Below are 20,624 nucleotides of genomic sequence, written 5' to 3'. Positions count from 1 at the left end.
GACTGCGAAGTGAGACTCAAAGAAGTGTACGATTCGTCAAATCCAAATCGTGTTAAAATACATGAAGCCATAGGGGTCTCTTACGCTCATGCACAACGAGATTCCAGTAATACCATGCAAGTTTTGCATGTAGTAGAGTCGTTGGGGGGGGGGGGTGAAGACTGCATGCGCTCGGCATTGACCAGTCTAATCAAAACAGCGAACGGTGCAATTTCGCGCCTTCGTTTCACAAACTATCCTATGCTCCTATCATTAGATGACAGATTGGCCATTAAAAATCGTAAAATATGTCGGGTTTGCAAGGGAGAATTTGATGATGGTGATGGGAATGGAGGAAAGAGGAAGGTGATTGACCATGATCATTTGTGGCAGGAAATTACATCTGGAGGGAGTAACTTTAGAGGGGTTGCACATCAATCGTGCAATTGAAACGTTAGACAGCAATATTTTGTACCGGTTTTTATAAACAGTTCCAATTACGACTTAAAGTTTATTTTACCGGCGTTGACCCGCATTGCCAAGGGAGGAGTTGTAGATATCTCATGGATAGATGGTTCTTTTTCATGTAATATCATACCTAAATCACCGGAGAAGCTACTGCTGCTAGAATTCTTGTGGAAAACAATTGACAAGGGTAACAAATACCTGAATAAAATCCGTTTTTTAGACTCTTTCAGCTTCTTCCACAAGTTATTAAGTCAATTGATTCAGGTACAGAAAAGCGACAATTTTGATAGCTTCCCCCTCCTTAAATTGCGCTTCCCTGATGAGGAAATGTATGATTTATTAACGTGTAAGGGTAAAAATGTATATGGTTGCTACAACTCTCCCTCGACGCTAGATAAGGTTTCTTTACCGCCCATTTAAGCTTTATCCATATCTTTTAATAAGAGTCAGTGCGCCACTAGCGACTATGAATTTGCTAAGAGGGTTTGGGCAAAGGGTGGGTCTGAAAATAGGTGGGATTACTGTAAGCTATACTTGGCCAGTGACGTACTCAATCTTTTGAACATTGTGATCAAAAATGAGGATAAAATCTAAAGGGAATTTGGGTTGGATTTAGGGTATCATTTTTCCACTGCTCATCTGGTGATGGACTTGATACTTAAAACCAGCAAAGAAGAAATAGGTCTGATCCCCGATTTGGATCAGCATCTGTTTGTAGAGAGATCAATGAGGGGTGGGTATGTTTTTCACGGGGACTGTATCATGAAAACTGATCCGATCGGACAGCACACCGATGAAAATTCAGACGCAGTTTTTTGAATATGAATTCCGTTTACCCATCGGCAATGTCTCAGTACTGTTTACCGTGTGGGATTTACAAATGGCTTGACAATCCATGTGCTTTGAATTCCCCCAACATTGCTACCATTGAGGAGAATGAGGCAAAGGGATGGTTTTTTGAAATTGACGGGGGAATACCCATGGAAATCCATGACTCGGTAAAATACTTTGTTTTTCCGTGCATAAATAGACCGGTGGGTGGGGACTCTCTGAGTCCCTACAATTTATCTTTAGTGGAGGATGGGAGTATGCATTGGGTGCCTTCAAAGCAAAAACTTATTGCCGACCTCAATGGATGGAAAAATTTTGCCTGCTATTGAAATGGATGGTGTCCAATGGTTTCAAAGTCACAAAGATTCATAGAGCCCTCCAATTTGACCAAAAGCCTTACATGAAAACGTTTATTGACACCTTTGTCAGTAAACTTTCACAAGCGAAAAAGATAGTGGATAAGAAAATCTATAAACTCATTTTAAACTCAGCCTTCGCTAAAATGCGTACGAAACAGAAGTCGATGTGACATTGTCCGATCCCAAAGATTCTGCTCGAATCATTGCGGATCCAAACTTCACATCGCTCAGTGTCATAGACTCTGATATGGTGCTCCTAAATCGTAAGAAAAGAAACACTGTTTTAAACAAAAATATTGCAGGCAGGAGTGCAATAACAGAATTATCTAAAAAACTCATGTTGTCATTTTATTATAATGTATGCAAGGTACAATGGCCGATTGAGGGACAAGTTCAGGTGTATAACGGGGACACTGATTCACTCCTGTTAAAAGTTAAAACTGAAAATTGGTTAAATGTTTTGGAAAATGGTGACTACATTAGCTCAAGAATGGACTGCACCAACTGGAATGAATCCCTCTACTAAGAGCTAGTGAGACCCCAGGCCCCAAATCAATTGTTAATGTTAAAATCTGAAAAGGGAAGCGATCTGATATCCAGTGGTGTTTTTCCTGGGCCAAAGGTATACTGTGTGGAAACGCACAACAAGGATATCAAACAAGTTTGTAAGGGGGTACCTACACAGTTTGTAAAAAATAATTTCGACATGATAGTGAGACAGTGTGTATAGAAGCTGTGTGGAACTTAGTTTAGTCCCAAGAGCGAAAGCCATGGCGATTCGCTCTTTACAATTTAAAAACTACAAGTTAGAGTTGATAAAAACGCCATGTCGGCCATATCGGACAAAGTTTATGTACTTGAGGATGGTGTGAAGGTGCTACCACAAAGTCATCATTTAATCTCAGACCGAGTTGAATGTGTAGAGTATAGAAAACAACTCGGTCTGAAAAAATTAACTTAAATTCTTTAATAGTAAAAGGTGGGTGGTGGTGGGTATTTTAAATTCTGTTTTTTTATCAAAAGATTTTCAATATGTGTGCAAGGCAGAGCAGTTACTTCTTCTTCTTCATAATTTCCACTATTTAGAGTTATTTAATGCCCCCTCCAGCCCCGGCCCGGCCCGACCTGCGGCGCTTCCCAGCCGCCGCAGTGGCCGTCCTCGACCTTCGGCCACCTTATCGGCCACCCCCTGGGGGGGCACGTTTCAAATAAAAAATGTGATATTATTTTTAGTGTATTGTTTATTAAATGATGCATTTTTGTTATAAACAAATAAAAGAAAAGTGTATTTATTAATTTGCTTTTTTTCTATCGCTTATTTAAGATAAATGTTTATGTTTTTCTTATAAATAAATAAATAAAAAAGTGTTTTTTTCTTGTTTAATGTGCTTTTTTCTTGTTTAAAGTATTATTTGTATAAGTGCTACTACTTTTATGTTTATAATAAAATAAAATATTAGTCTTTATTGATTTTTTTCTTATTATTCTTGAACGGAGTAGTACTAATAGGGAAATTATTTAGTCATTAAACATCTATAGTCTAAAGTTAGTTGTAGGTGAACTGTTGAAGGAAACAGCAATATGTATCAATTAAAAACACCATTCAGATTGTTTCTGTGTGGTCCATCAATGTCAGGCAAAAAGACACTTTTAACAAAAATAATTAAAAATTTGGATAAAATGCTTATGGAAAAGCCAAAAAAATCTACTATTGTTACAGTATTTGGCAGGAGTCATACGATAAAATAAAAGCAATTGCTATATCGGCTGTGCAGATACAATTCATACTGGGGCTTGATGTGTCCAACATTAGTGAACCAAACTCTTGGTTGATTATTGACGATTTAGCTGAATCCATTGAACAATGGTCCCAGGAAATACTACAACTGTTCACTGTTCGCTCTCATCATGAACAGATTTCCGTTATTCAATTTCTACACAATGTCTTACATCAGAGCAAATGTATGCTAACACTTGCTTTGAACTGCACCTACTATATCATCTACAGAGTTGCTCCTGATTCTAGCTCGCTAATAACTCTCAATAAACAAATATACCCCGACGCCCCCAAATTTATACTATCAGTGTACAATCAGGCAACTAATAAACCCTACGGCTACGTCCAATTGGATCTTGATCAAAATAAACCCGAGGATCTGCGTATAGTCACAGAGATTTTTGACAATGAAATTACAGTATATCTCCCCGTGAACAGTAAAAAGGCTATTAGTTGCCATCATAAAACTGAAGAAACTACACGAAAATAGACATTTATTTTCCGTTTTAAGCATTTCAAAACCCCCACTTAGGAAAGCCATACTCAAACATGGTATTGACAATGATTTCATTAATCTAATATATGAACTTTGCTTAAATTTAACCGAGGGCATTGTTCAACTGCCAAAAGTAGTTAAGAATCAGGCAAAGCAACATCGTTCCATTGTACGTGGATTAGCCTGTAAGAAAAAAGGAAAGAATTTTAAAAGGAAACTTCTTATTCAAGGGGGCGGTAGATTTTTCACACTTTTACTGCCAATAATTGCCGGACTTGTAAACTGTTTTCTCTAGATGGCTAAACCCTATAAATTGACTTCAATAGAACTCGCTCTCTCAGCCGTGGACAACTTTGAGGACAATCTGAGTAAATTCATTGACAACGAGAATATTGAGGATGATAAAAAACTGCTTTTACTTAAAGATGCACTTCGCCGAGTGGACAAACATAGGCCCTATCGTGCGAAAGCCAGTGGCACTAATCACCAAAAAGAACCGTCTCCAAAGGATTCTTCTGCTATCGCTGGAACACGATTAAAAAAGGAGGATTTGGATTCAATTGTTTCGAGATTTGGAAATCTAAGACTGCACTCTTTTCGTGAACAAAGTAAACGACTCATAACGTATTTCATGGAAAGTGGTCAAGATCATATTCAGGTTGATAGGAATGGGAAAGGAATTATAATTCAAGGGAAGAGCTATAATCTACTTGATTTAATATATGATATGGTTACAAATCGTAAAGGACTATTATCATTTGACACTCATCTATGTTACTTACTATAAACAATAGTATTTAGTAGTAACTACCCCTAAAACCTTATTAGCAATAGAAAAATTCTAAAAAAATTAAATGAACATGCACCCTCATCGTCAACACCATTAAATATGAACAAGAAGAAGAAGAGGAAGAAGGTTTTAAATGAATCTTGGAAAATACTGGCATACCTACCGGAAACATTGATTTGACAATGAGGAGGAGGATGAGCACACCACAGATAGCTAGACAAAAACCAAGGCGTATCAAGTCAACGTCACCACCATCACCACCCACTAGTATACAAAAGGGTAGTGGACGTTACACTATGTGTTTAAGTTCAAAATGGTTGAAGTTCTGAAACGTGTTTATGAAAATATTGGTGAAGTGGGAAGTTTAAGTTCCTTCCCACTCTTTCCAAAATCACTGGTGTTCACACTAAAACAAGTTAAACAAGTTCGAACTTCAAAACGAAACAAGTTACACTCTGCATAGAAATCATAGGCTTCGTGCTAATCATTATCGAAAAACTAAAGCCTTTTCCCCTTACATATACTGCAAGCAGATCTTTTAACTCTAGATGAGATTCAAAGGCGTCACAATACACCGTACAAGTACATTCTACTTGCAATCAGTGTTTATAGTCACTATGCATATGCCATTCCATTGCTGGGAAAGAGATGTGATGAAGTTGCTCAGGCTATAGAAAGTATTTTTGAAAAAGATACATTTAAAAAAATTCAAACGGATTACGGTAGTCAGTTTGTTAATGCACTTGTCGAAAAAGCAATAAGTAAATATCATACAATGTTCGATTATCGTCATAGTCCTATAAAGGCTTCATTGGCCGAAGGATTGATAAGAACTATTCGACTTTTAATTTCAAGATATTGTACATTGAAAAATACACCTGCTTTTACTCATGAATTATATATATCATGTTGATTTATAATCAACGACCTCATCGATCATTGTCCAACTCAACCCCAACGGAAGTTCATCATTCTGATCATGGTACATTTGATACTTTTATTAAACAATATTCCAATGAAACGATCGTGAAGAAAAAATTCAATGTTAGTGATACTGTTCGAATTAATAGAACGACTAATGTTTCTGAAAAAGGCAATTACTTGTGGTCCACTGTACTTTTTAAAGTGGCAAAAATCCTAGACACCAAACCCATAACTTATCGTCTAATAGATACCAAAGATGAAGAGATTCTCAGTGGCTTTTATGACTATGAACTACAAAAAGTTAAAAATAATAGTGAACTCTTTCAAATCGAAAAGATATTAAAGACTCGTACTTGCAGGGGTAAGAAACAGTTACTTGTTCGGTGGCTAGGATGCAACTCTGATTTTGATTCTTGGATCAGTGTTGAAGATATTGATAATTCACAATGATTTTTATGTAACATTTATGTCCAACATTTCCGATCCTCTCTACAATGACTTGAATAAAACTAGTGATTTTTTTTACGAAACTCTCCCCCGCCATTAAATTTGAAGATGGAAAGTATGAAGTGACTCTTGTCGACTGTATTCTCAAAAATACTTATGATATCCTGAGAAAGGATCGTGTGTATGAGATAAAAGTTATACCATATGATTGGTCACTCTTTGTCGAGTATGAATGGGTTGAAGCATTTTAATTTAGTGATTATCCTGATGTTACGTTGAGATATAAAGAATATGGTACTATGTCGGATTTGTGTTGAGCAATCAATAGAAAAATCTCATATGGTAGGAATGGTACATTCCATTTTAATTATTCAATGGAAAACGATAAGATTTACTTTACCTCACCCGTTGACACTGAAATGATTCATCTCAATGATAATCTGAGAGATATTCTTGGCTTTAAACAGAATATGATCAATGGGAAAAACGCAGGCACCGTTAGTGGGATGGATCGTGTTATTTTTGCTGATTATCCACCTGACCTCGCCTCTTACTCTTGTATATTTCTTTATGCATTCTTTGTGGAAACATCGAAAGCTGGTAATTAAAATTTCCCTCTCCTCCGCGTTATTGAACGAAAAATAACCAATGAACACGTTCATCACTACAATATAAAGCATCTTCAGTATATTCCTGTAAACACTTCGTATCTAGAATTATGTCAGTTATCACTAGGAAATGAATTGGGTGATCCTCTAGCAATAACAAAAGGTTTAGCTGTGATTACATGTCATTTTCGACCCATCGTCGTCACCGCCTAAAATGAACAATAGAAGAACTCCATGTGTCTGTCCTGATATCAATTGCTATGTTGGTGCTCTGAGTCCACGTCAAATAGGTCATGGATTGGACTATCACAAAGGGCGTACTACAAAGTCTGCCTATGGTCTCGGTAGCTTGTTTGCTAGCCTATTTCGTTCTGCACTACCCCTTGCCAGAAAATATATTGTACCTGCTGCATCAAATTTTGCTGCCTCAACACTACAGGACTGGGGGTCGGGTAAAAATTTTAACGAGAGTGTTAAGGAAAATATTAGATCTTCAGCAAGCACCGTTGGTGAGCAATTAAAATCTCAGCACAATGGGAAGGGATTAAAAAGAATGCGTGGGCATCATTCACTCATCAGTCTATACCCAGGCGGGAAGCGAAGGACATCAACACACTTTGAGAAATAAAACGAATAACACCAATAAGAAGAAGAAGGAAAAGATTGTTAGATCAAAGAAGGATTTCTTCTCTTAAGATGACTTATCTCCCCCACAAGGAATCACATCCATCAATCAGTTCCTCATTGAATCTGTTAATTGCTGAAAACGTTGATGTCAGTATCAAGTATAGGTACTATGAACAATTTTATCCTCAATAACCCCTTTTGGAAAATATACCCTTTTAGGTGTTTTCCAATGAAGATTATTTCTTTGATTTATCATCAAAATTTATTGATTTGAATTTTGTGGGGAAGAAAAAGTCAGAAAATACAGCCCCAACTGCTGCCGATGGCCTGTCCAATGAAAACTGTATTCTACACAACCTGTTCAAACAAAGTAATATATTCATTAATGGAACACTGGTGAGCACTAGCAATAATTTATCCAACTATGCAAGCTACATACAATTTATAATGATGACACCAAAGGCATATAAGGAGTTGCGAGGACAATCATTGGGCTATGAATATCGATCAGGTGTTGATACTGACGGTAAGTTAACTACTGCAGTGACCCAGGAGTATCATTTAGTAGCAAAATTAAATCATGAGACATTCAATATATCCCAATGGTTACGCCCCAAAGTCAAGATTGACATAAAGTTGCAACTTGCACCATGGAATTTCATTTTGAGAAAAACACTTGCTGCAGCACCCGATGACAATGTCATTATCACTTAGGCAATTCTTCATGTTCGAAAACAACAGGTTATGAGTTCTGTTGCATTGGCAGTGGAAAAGCTAAGAGCCAATGGTAACAATATAAAACTTCTTGTACGCCATACAGGCACAATCAACGTCACGTTGCCACTGGCTCTCGCAGTTATACCGATTCATCATTTATTAATGGAAAAATCCCATCAAAACTCGCTTTGGCCTTTGTGAAGAGTGGCTGTGCCGTTGGATCCTGGACTGCATCCCCCCATTATTTTAAATTTTTTGGTCTATCTAGCCTTGTGTGCAAAGTGAATGGTATTCCACTGTACACTCTATCATTTGATAAAAAATCCCATAGAACTTTGTTTTAGTTGACCATGCAATCCCTAGATCATGATTCGCAACTATTTGAAAATGGAATAACCGATTCAATGTTTTCAAAAAATCATGGTGTAATTGTTTTGGATCTGTCTGGTACCCAGGATATGAGCATAGTACGAACGAGGAATGTACGTTTAGAGTGCACATTTGCCAATGCTTTGACTGAGAGTATCACACTAATATCATTGAGTCAATTCGAAACCTATTGGGAAATCACAACCCGACGACACTGTTCTACTAGACATAGCACCAGGAACACAAACCAAATAATCAGCGTATTTAATATGGATTTATAAATGTCCCAGTACAAGTCCTATTGCATACCATCGGACTTCATTGAAACAATTCCAAGTTTTAACAATACCCTAATCATTGTGAATAGCAGTCCATCGACTTTGAAGACAGGTCATTGGCTATGCATCTTTCAAACAGCGAAGAATTTTGAATTTTTTGATCTTCTTGGCCTATCATATAAATTCTACACTCCAGACATCAGCTTCTTTATTGAGATCAGCGGGAAAACTATTATTCAAAATCAGAGGAGAGTACAGGACTTAACGACTAAGATATACGGCTTTCATGCATTATTTTTTTTTCATGTTCAGATCCCGTGGTTATACCTACAATCAGTTTCCTAGTTTTTACGTAGATTTTCCTCGTCTGAACCAATTTCTAATTAGCTACTGACGTTGAAACACGGTGAATATTTAATTTTATGCAATACTCCCATAATGTTCTAAAAATGTATTCGATATGGTTTATTAATAAAAAATAATGTATGTAAATGATAAAAAACAACTTTTCTACTTTTTATCTTTCTTCTTCTACTACGTATAGTTACTTATCGAGAACAACTAATGTAGGTAGATTATCTGAATTCACAGTATACTAATCCTGATGTGTTGCAATGTCAGGGTCACATTTTCTACGGTACAGTGTAACTTCACTCTTACCATATCTCTGTGTATAGTCAATGATACTGTTCTCATTCAATTTTTAAAATTCGCATGTTTCAAATTGCTTATTTGGAGCAATGTCACATACAGTGTCCTTAAGTGGTGAATCACATTCCGTAACAGCCAAGTAAAAATCAGTGGGCTTATAGTCATAGTAGCCATTGTCTTCACAGCGATGACGTAGGAACCAAATTCTTTTGTTGTTCCAACAGTTGAATCGTAGACCTGGCTCCTCCTCCCAAAACAATCTAAAACCGCGACAATACCAATCTCTTAGCAATAAACTAAAATCACGCTTAGGATTCTTTCCAATCATACCAGGATATATATTCTCCCACTGATGACATTTATCATAGTGGCAATTAGAGCATAGATGTCCTCTAGGATGAGGGTCACACAACCCTTCAAGACATGAATCACCACTTTTAATTTGTGAAGCATATCCTCTAGGCACTTTTCATGGGTTGCATTATTCGCAAGTTTTCTCGGGCTCATCAATTTATATACAATTCACCCGGTATAGTAATATGTCAAATGCGTACGTGTATATCGAACATATGCGGGACATTTTTTCATGTGTTGGCACTCTAACGATCAAAAAAAATCAGAGCAACTATCATTAGATTGAATAGGATAGAGAGAGAGGAGTAGATCATCTTTGAAATCATCCTTCTCGTGAAAAGAAGTCTTGAATTTCAAATCTAGTGTGCATGTTTAAAAGCAAGCCCACAATATCATTTTGTCTTGTGGTAATTAATATGTTAATAAATTGTGTAAATGCCTTTGGTCCACGACGTAAAAGCTTCATGCAATACTCTAATGATGGAGAATCAGTTGTCATTATATCAACAAGCATTCCTCGAGAAAATATCTTCCTTTGAATAAATAACTCCAGAAAATCATCATCTAGAATCGAACCTTTCTCCATAGACACAAGATTCCTCATGATTCACTCTTTCTCAAATCTATCCATTTTTTAGAGTCCTAGCACTCTCACAACAAACTTCAGACTAACCAGAATTCTTTTCCTACTCTAAAAAATATACTCTAACCTACTGTAGAAAAATATCTTTGATTTAGAAACAACTTTATTTAGCATAATTACAAGAATAATAATCACTGATTCAATTTGTTTTCATCACTATATTTCACCAGTGTATCTAATGCAGCTTGAAGTCTATTTATATGCACAAAGTTTAGTTTCGCAGAAAAGCATAATTGCTCCATCAATTTAAATTTGCTCAATGATATCCCGTATGTAGCATACATATCGTCCCATTCAAGGCTTAGTCCACATCCTCGTGTTATTTCCACAGCCACATTTGGTACTCTCGCCCTTGTGTCCTTGCTGCTACCGGTTCCACCGTCAGGCTCCAATAGTGTAAATGTTCCACTCATTTTCTTTACTAATATCGTCTCAAATAAACTATTCTCTCTAAATTCAATTTTCTTACTAATATGAACTACAATGAAAATCACTCCTTATATTTGAACCCAATTATTAATCAAGTTACCGTATATGAAGTAGCCTCTGCTCTCTATGAATGGCCCCCAAAAATGGGTGTTGACACAGAAACCCGTCTGGTAACTTATGTATTGTTCATAGTAATAGGTGACTGTCCTTGGTAAGGTGTGTAATCGTGAAACTGCACACATATCTATGCCTCAGGCTTGTGTAAGTCCATGTGTAATTGATATCAATAGGTGCATTACTACTAACTTGAGAGACAACTTACTCTTAACCAAGTCAACACTGTGTTGACTTAAAATATATGTTAAAACATAAGTTAAAAGGAATTTTTTCTAATCCTACCCCCATATGTAGCTACACATGCACCCTTTTCGCCACTCAATGTATTCCTTTTTCGTTTAAGCTATATCTATACATTCAACATTTTTTCCAAAAGGGAGGCGTATTAGCCCCTCTAACCCTCTCCTTTCTCGAGGTGCACCCCAACCAATGGTAGAATAATTTATCGATGATAATAAAATGTGCATGTATAATTAAAGAAAAGTGTGTTTACATGAATAAAAAAAAAGTTTCACTTAGTTTTCTCCTTTAGCACCCTCCCTTTCCTGTTCCAACATTACTTAAAGATTCCAACATCATCTCTGAAGTTGGCCCTGATATACCACATATGTGCTATTTCGTTGATCTGGATACATATAATCTGTTTGGGTTTACCTCTGCCACCAATGGTGTCAGTTCACAAAAATATATAGTGGAGGGGAAAATTTTATTTTAGTAGCAGGGGGTAAATTTGCTGTGTTTTTCAAGTTTTCATTTAAAAATTCAAAATAAAATGTTTTTCATTGAAAATACCAAGAAGTGTTTCTTCTCAAAATTTAGGGGCGAGGAGGAAACCGTAGGGAGTCTAAATATATACCTCTTTTCCTAAATTGGCGCCACTGTCTACCACTAAAACCAAGTAAAAACTGAATCACACTTGGTTTTCTGACAGGATCTATTTCATAGTATGATTTTAATCAACATCAGTCATCCTCTTAGGAGTGTTTCCCCCGTTTATTTGAATATCGTGCAAATATACTCAGCCTTTAAAATTAATAAACCTTACATATTTAGAATCACCATGAGAAGCTGATACTTTAGTGAATATATGCTTTTCATAAAGTTTTGGAGGTTCGGTTACTATTAACATTTTTCTCCCAAGGAGGCGTATTAACCCTTTAAATTTATTCTCCTCTGGCTAAATCTAGCCATTGGCATGATAATTTGCCATGAATGATAAAATATGTTATAAAAAAATGACTCCTTTACTTGATTTTCTTCCAATTGCAAAATTTAAGCTATATTGTGAACAGTACTTATCATAGGCAGCGCAATCGCGCTTCTTAAGTAAAGAACGATGTTGGCATAACGTATTATTTATAATTTTTTTCCTTTAGACTAGGGCACTTCGTATCGAAGAAGTTGTCGTAGAAACTTCCAAAAGGGCTCATTTAATTGGAAATTCGAGTGGCTTGTGCCCTTTTTAATAGTCGAAAGTGATTGGAAGGCAACTAACACCCCTTCTACGCCTACCATTTCCCCAAACACATCCAATCAAAATTTTGAGATAGCCATTTTGTTCAGCATAGTTGATTTCCATAATAGAAATTATTTTTTTGAGGAGGACACTCCACCACAGCCCTCAGGGCTAGGGTTGTAAATTATGCCCTGGGGGCATAGACCCTGGGGTCCTTATGGAAAGCGTTGTCGTAGAAACTTCAAAAAAGGCTAAATCTAGCCAATGGTGTGATAATTTGCCATGAATGATAAAATATATTATAAAAAACTCCTTTACTTGTTTTCCTTCCAATTGCAAACTTTAAGCTATATTGTGAACAGTACTTATAGCTACAAAAAAAAAAAAATAAAACAGAAGTCATAATTTTGATCAGAAGATTACTCTCACCTGACAGTGTCCCTCTAACTGCTATTGCTCTGTAGCTGCTATTTGAAGCTTGAACTAAGTCCGCAGTATTTTTCAGTGCTCTTAGATTATTCTTCAATTCGTCCACTTCATTTTCAAGGTTTAATAGACATTGCCTAACCTCTTCTTTCTCTTGTGCCAGCTTGAAAATAGATTTGGCCAAATTAAGATATGCGAATGCTAGCACAACTTCATCAGGGGTGCCAATTCACGAAAATGTAGGGGAAAGGGGTGAAGGAAATCAACTTTTCAATATTTTAATGAAGAAAAAAGAAATAAGTTTCAAAACCTCGAAAGAGGGGGAGGGCTATTCTTTCAAATGAAAATATCCAAAATGGGGAATTTTTTTAATCTAGATGAGCCGTGTGCTCGTTCAATCCCTTCAAAATGTTGGTAAGAAAATGTGGCTTGGCACCTGAACTCCTTTCCCACCCCTAAACGCGTAATCTAAATGAAGGAACCCTCTAATAATTCAACCCATTCTAACGAAGCTTACTGATGAAATTGTCTGTGAGTAAGCATTTCTTTTTGTGAACTGCATTTATCAAAAAGTTTGTGATAATGTTACGGTGAAAGACTGAATTCGGATGAATGTTGATATTCACCAGTGAAAGTCCGAAATAAGGATATTTAGCAAATACTTCGGACATACACCAAGCTACTATGTGTTTGTTGACGTTCATCATGCACTAATGGTTAATGCTGAGCATTTCTGAGATTTATATTCCTGAGATTCTAATCTAATTTCTGACCCATTTCTGAGATTTATAACCTGACCTGTCACCATCAGACCTTGAATAAGACTGACAAAACTGACTGGTCAATCAATACATAGTTGCTTGGTGTATGTTTGAAATATTTGTTAAATATCCTTATTTCGGACATTCACCGGTGAATGTCAACATTGACTAGATTTCAGTCTTTCATGGTAACAATAACACAAATCAGAAGCAACCAAAGACCCTGATTTTGGAAGAGAAGAAATAATAAATACGTGGTGATATCCGTTATGATAATCAAAATAGAAATTAATGAAAAAATTGTTATTTCGGTACTGATTTTTCAAATATCGATGTTTTCGATATCTTTATAATGGTTTGCAGAACAAATACAAAATAAATTGCACCCTAATAAAAGCAGAAAATAGTAGTGTTGAATCTGATTCACTCAATTTGAAACTGGTATGTTCAGATACCCCCCCCACTCCCACTAGAATATGAAAAATAGTAAAAGTACCTATATTCGCTAAGATATAGTGGTCTCAAAAAGACTTTTATCTTGGTCAAACTCAAACGCCTCTTGAGATAGATTTCAGCTGCAGTAAGGAAACTGGAGTTTGATTTTTGCCCTAATAAAATGTCGTTATTGTCCATCCTTTTATAACAAAAATGGTGGTCTTGCCTCTCAAGGACATAAAAAGTATACGATATAGATACATATATAACCAAACGGATGATAACACCCTTATGTCACCGGTGGTATAGCTATGGATATCAACCAAAGCCAGCTTTTATGCTTCTCTCTGAATACATATTCAGCGGTCAACTGTGCGCATGGTATTAAACGGATGGTAAGTACTGCCAAGTAACCACTAAGCGCTATATTGGTATTTATTGTCTTCCTTAATCCTTAGGAATATAAATCTAGCGATTTGTTCTACTGCGATATGGGTTTTCATAAACTTGTTTCTGCAATACCATAGCTGTTTTGGAACCTAGTAAAAGGAAACTTTTGATTATACGTAAATAATTTGGAGAGGAGACGAGTGTATCATTATAGACATTCGATTTTGTTTATACGCCAGTGCATGGAAGTGTTATTTAATATGTGAATTTTGATTTCTACTTATTTATTTATAATTATTTTCTTTTGTTTTTTCTTTCTCTTCGTGTGCTTAGTATATTGTATTTCGTTGTAATTTAAAAATAATTTTTTTTTCTACCTTTTCTTCCGTTGAGAAAGGTTCCCGGACGTGGGGCCAAATTATTCGAGGTGTGTTTGTTTAATTAAGTGTTTATTCGTTCGTATTTTTTTTTACTGCTTTATCAAAATTAAAACCCGTTTTTCTTGCTTAATTTTTTTTTTGTTATACTTTATTGAAATTTGAAACGGAAAATTTTTCCCAGTTAACGGGTCTTTGGGCCCTTTGGAATTTTCGGATTGTAGAATTTTTTTTTATATTTATTAAATAAAAGAACTTGAACTTGAAAGATTGATTGATTTACTTCTTTGGTAGTAAAATTCAATGAGCTCTCTATGAAGCTCTCTAAAAAGCTCTTTATGACGTTTCAATGTCCCTCTAGCGATGAAAAAAAAAAAAAAACAGAAGAAAAGAAACAAAATCATCCATCAGTGCTATCCATGCAAAAACGTTATTTGTTTTTGTTGGTCAAGTTACCAGGCAGTAGTTTTCCTGTCCAGGGTTTTTGACACTGACGTTTCCAATGATGCACTCTTCATTTTGATTTGAAGCCATTTCCAAGGGGTTCCAGGCTCATTTTTAAATTTGTAGCTATCAAATCAAAATAATAGCTATCATTCCTATATTAGCTAAGAGCGACACGTTTTTCTCATAAGGCAGTTTTTTAACGTGTATATAAAATTTCGGTTACTATGGGACGTGGTTCGCTCTTTACTAGATTGCAGCAACCATTACTGAAGTTTCTTGGAGGATCTGTGTGGAAATCGTTACCGATGAGTAGCAGGACGAGTGGATGTCTTTTAGATTTGCATAGAAAGGTAAAGGAGTATTAATTAAAAGATTATTAATTTGTTTCGGTTGGTAAGGAGGGGTGAGGAGAGCCATTTTGAATGGTTGAATTGGGCGGTTTGTTGAGATAGATGATGAGCAGGGTGAAAGGGTTGTAAGAGATGAGGCGTGACAGGAGGGAAGGGTGATAGAATGGCAGGGAGGTAGGGGCACTTTGGAGTTGGTGGGAAATGGAAATGATATTGTTGAAAGAGTCTGGTTTGTTGTTAGGTCTATATTGTTCCTCTTCTTTCTTTTTTCGAAGAAAATGACTGGCATCTTATGCTGTATGTTAGCAAAAACGTCTTTCTTCACAAGTGCAGAGTTCGTAAAAAGAATATTTTTTTCTATTTGTGAATAAAGAAATCTAAACCTACCCTAAGCCTATCATTTTGCAATCCTTTTATTTTGAATCTTATTCTTACAATTGTTTGTTATTTGGACTTTAGTCCAAATAACTTTAGTCCAAATAAAGTTACATGGACTTTAGTAACTTTCTAATCAGTGGAAGCAAATAAATTACTAAGTTTGAAATGTTAAATTTATATGGAAATAGTTTGATTCTTTAACCAAGGTTGTGCTCGAGTTGGAATCTGTGATCACAGGAACAGTAAGGAAGCATAGTTTTCAATTCTTCTCATATAATTTGTGTTGAAGATTAGATTTATTTAAATGGAGTTGCCTTATAATATTATTACTAATTTATGCTCTTTGCTTGGAAGCAAAACAGCGTCATCTATAATAATTCTTAATAGCGGATTCTAGAGTGCGTTCATATTATTAAATTTTACTAATAAGCGAGCAGAAGAGGGGAGTTTCTTGTCGCAAGGGCCGTTGTACCTGCCGGGAGTGTGACTCCCTTAAACTGCGGGGATCAGGTAGCAAGAAACTACGCTTCCCTCGCTTATTATCTTAAATAGCTCTGTATTACGTCGTAGTTTATTGAACTGGCTCCTCCCCTCGGACTTTGATTTTGCATTACGGATTGTGACGTGGCTGTTGCGATGGGGAGTAATGAGAAATTGGTTTGGAATGCGTTACTGAATTATGCTTTCCGTGCGATAAAAGCTGGTAATCGCTCGGAGGATATAGCGAAAAAAGCAGTCGAGTTTTTCTCAGAGGAAGCAATTGCAATGGCGAAGGAGTTATTGTGGCCCCTAGCAGGAATTACCACACGTGTTACTGCGCGATCGAAGAACACCGATGATATCCTGGACATATTAAAAGTATTTCGGGTTTGTGAAGATAAAAATATCTCGTTGCCGCGGTTTGTGATTTTCGAACCTGATGAAGTTCCGATAATCCCGGGAGAAGTGACGGCTACCCTAACCCGGAAAGTAAACGAATTGTGTGCTAAGTTCGATAGTTACGTGGATTCTAATCCCTCTCCTTCTGTCTCTGCTATGCCTGCGGCAGAAACCAACACGATCATGTCGAAACTGTCATATGCGGTTGTTTTGAAGAATCCCCCGAAAGATCTTTCGAACCCTAGCGCTCGGAAATCCTATTTGGACAGAGTATGTGGTGATATTAGTTCGAACATTGTGGAGCTGAAACCTAGGAAATCTGAATGGAGAGTAGTCTTGAACAACAAGAATGCTGCCGAGTCCCTGGCTGAGGCAGTGGGTAAAAGTGACTCAACTATAAGTGTTAAAGTAAAAACTCCCGCTTTCTTCGGAATAATCCGCCACGGTCCCACTGAAACTTCAGATGACGAACTGCGCTCAGTTGTACCGAACTGTGTTAAGGCCGTACAAATTGGTAGTACTCGGTCATTCAAATTACAGTTTGAAAGCAAAGCTCATCTCGTTAACGCAATGAACTCTCCGCCCATTTTTGGTTACGAGCGACTACCCATTACAGAATTTAAATTCTTACCGATGCAGTGCTACAACTGTCAGTCCTACGGACATGCAGCAAAATCTTGTGTAGATCCCCCGAAATGTTCAAAGTGCGGTGGAGATCATTCCAGCTCTCGGGACAATCCATGCCAAAATGCCCCCAAATGCGCTCTGTGTGGTTCTTCTCGACACCCGTGCTACAGCTTCCAATGTCCAGTAGCTCAGAAGCTAAATTCTAAACAATGATCGGTGATTCTATACGGGTTGTTTCATGGAACTTAAATGGTGGAGTGGTTGATAAAATGCCACTGTTAGAAGGATTGTTATGTTATAACGATGTACTCTGTGTGCAGGAACACTTCCTCTCGAATCAAGCCGTTAGTCTGCTTGAGCTAAACGATGGCGTCAAAGTATTTGCTACTCCTGCAAAGTCATCGGGCAGGGGAAGGCCGTCCGGTGGAATCGCCATTCTTGTTAGCAGCAGGTTAAATCCCATTCTGTATAAATCTTCAGACTTTTTTGTTGCTGTTAAGGTGCACAAAACTGTTATCCACTCTGTGTACATGCCAACAGACTACAGAGACAGTAAATCAGAAAAAAAATTTAGTGAAGCCTGCAGTAAGCTATCGAGTTCGGTGGGCAGCTGTTCTAGCCAGGGCCTTGAATGTATAGTCGCTGGTGACGTGAACTGTGACTTGACTGATGAGTCTAACGCTCGAGCACAGATCCTCCTATCTTCCTGTGACGGTCTTCGTCTTGCTAACAATGATCTGTGTTTTACTTATATCCATAACTCAGGCTCGACTTCATCTCTCGACTTCATGTTAAGTTCTATCCAATCTCCAGCTTGCGGCAATTCGCACGTAGATCTGAGCGTAAGCGCGTCTGATCACTTTCCAATTATAAACACTTTTCGAGTAATTCCTGCCTCTCCTAACCCCCCAACTAATGAAAAGAAGTGGAAAATCAAAACTAATTGGAGTAAAATTGACCTGGCTACTTATCATTACGTATTGGATGAGATTCTCACAAAGATTAAAGTGCCGTTCCAATTACTACAGCAGAGTGTATGTATTCAAGATGAAGAGAAACAGCTGCTACTAAACATCTACTGTAGTGAAATATCTCACGCACTGTTATCTGCCGAGGCCGCTGCGGTCCCCATTCGTAAAGTCCAAGTGGGAACGGAAATTCCAAAGTGGTCCGAAAACCCTGCTCTAAGTGAAGCTTGTGGTCGTGCAAAATTTTGGCTTAGGCTCTGGAACGAGTGTGGTCGTCCGAAATCAGGTGTTGTAAATGAAGTTCGGCTGTTCAGCAAACGCAGATTTGCTAAGATTTTGTCTAAGCATAAATGTGAAGTGATCGATCAACATAGTCAATTGATAAGTAATGATCCAAATGCTGTGTGGAGATTTCTTAAACGTAATGGTGATCAGAATAGTGTCGAACCTGTGATCTCTGAGCAAGATTGGGTGTCCCACTTTACTTCTGAGTTCTCTCCACCCGAACAAGATCTTGAAGATAAATATGAAGTCGAACTTGATAAGTTCATGGAATTGCCTAGTTCTGGTGTTGGCTACATAGTAACTGTTCCTAATCTGATTCGTGCAATTTCAAAATTAAAAAAGAAACAATCGAAAGGTGTCGACAAGTTGTGTGGGTTGCATCTTGTACATGGTACTGCTGGTCTCCTGAGTCATTTAGAGCTTCTATTCCAAATTATCTTTAATTCTGGTCTCGTTCCCGACGTTTTTGGTACTGGAGTAATTACACCTATTTTGAAGAAAGGGAAAAATCCGTCTGAATGCGTATCTTACCGCCCTATAACTGTTTCGCCGGTTTTATGTAAGCTTATGGAATTGCTAGTTATAGATCATATTGCTTTTCAATGTTCTACCCCCGATAATCAGTTCGGATTTAAAAAAGGTGTTGGTCGCGAGCACGTCCATTATATTCTTGCTAATATATTAATAGAAGCTGATGAACTGAATGAATCCCTTATTCTAGCGAGTCACGATGTTAGACGTGCTTTTGATTCTGGGATACATCCCCAGTTATTAGTGTCTGCTCATAAACGTGGTGTGGACCGATCGGTTATTTTGCCTTTTCGGGATATGTATAAGAAGCTTCGAGTCCAAGTTAAAGTCCCGTCTCCTAACGGGCCGATTGTATTGCCAAAAGCTATTCCGGTTAGAAAGGGCATTAGGCAGGGTGCAATTTCGTCACCCCGGTTGTATAATAATAGTGTTCTCGAGGCCCAAAAGTTAGTGCAAATGAGCTGCATTTTCCAAGGTTTGGATGTAACATTACTTAATTATGCAGATGATATTTTTAATTTAAGTAGATGTTTGTCTCGTATTGATGAAAATTTTCAGATTCTAGATGATGCTTATAGAGAGATAGGCCTATCTTTTAATGCAAGTAAAAGCGAGATTGTTGCTTTCAATAGGAGAAATGCAGATTGTATAGATCTTGCTGTCAAATTTGGTGCTCAAGAGGTTCCACTGTCTGACTCCATAATGTACTTAGGAATGCCTATAGGTCATAACATGGCATCTACACGTGCTCGCCAAATAAGTAATTTCGCAGAAAAGGCACGTAAGGCTTACGGGGCGCTATCTTCAACTAAAGCGAAATATAATCGACAAATTCGAGCTAGGCTATATAATGCACTGGTGATCCCACACTTTCTGGCTTTATCACCGTTTTGGCATATATTTAGTGTTAGTGATAAAAGAAACCTTCGATCACTTTTTTACAAATATGCAAAATTTCTTTTAAATACCCCACCGTGGGTTAAAAATTCCAGGATGTCTGCAAGGTTCGGTATCACAGATCCGATTGCTGCTGTGACGAAACGTCGTTCTGAATTTTTGGGGTCGCTTGGGCCGAGTAGTCTGGCCATTGCAATTCGTCCGTAGTGAGTTTTTGTAATAATGTTTTTATTTATTGGCGGTGTATCGTAACGTTTGTTTTTGTTTTTGCAGTTAAGTGTTTTTTTTGTTTTTTTTTTATATACTCCATTCGTGCCATTTGTGGTTTTGTATCGAGTGGGTGAATAAAATTATCTATCTATCTATTCTAATTAAGTTTTCGTTATTTCAGATCTATTTAATAAACTATTTAATAAAGTCAAAATGCTGTTTCAAACGAAAGAAAATTTGAATTAAATTTATGAGCTTACTTAAATAAATACTTTGGAATTTAAAGTGATATTTCATTTGAATTAAGTAGTATATATGAAGAACTTTTTTGAACGACTCGGTG

General features: G+C 37.1%; 1 protein-coding gene across 1 annotated transcript in view; it reads right to left on the bottom strand.

Moving 5' to 3' along the window:
• Positions 1–20,624, bottom strand: part of LOC148945529 (coiled-coil domain-containing protein 39-like) — a 107,237-nt gene that overhangs the window by 59,438 nt on the left and 27,175 nt on the right. Inside the window, exon 6 of the mRNA XM_089099258.1 lies at positions 12,750–12,909. Coding sequence (XP_088955384.1) covers positions 12,750–12,909 — 160 coding nt within the window. The remainder of the gene's footprint in view (positions 1–12,749; positions 12,910–20,624) is intronic.

The sequence above is a fragment of the Artemia sp. Qi Xiang Cuo genome, chromosome 13 (assembly GCF_049724085.1).
Source record: "Artemia sp. Qi Xiang Cuo chromosome 13, ASM4972408v1, whole genome shotgun sequence".
Lineage (NCBI taxonomy): Eukaryota > Metazoa > Arthropoda > Branchiopoda > Anostraca > Artemiidae > Artemia > Artemia sp. Qi Xiang Cuo.
This window is presented reverse-complemented; position numbering and strand designations above follow the sequence as displayed.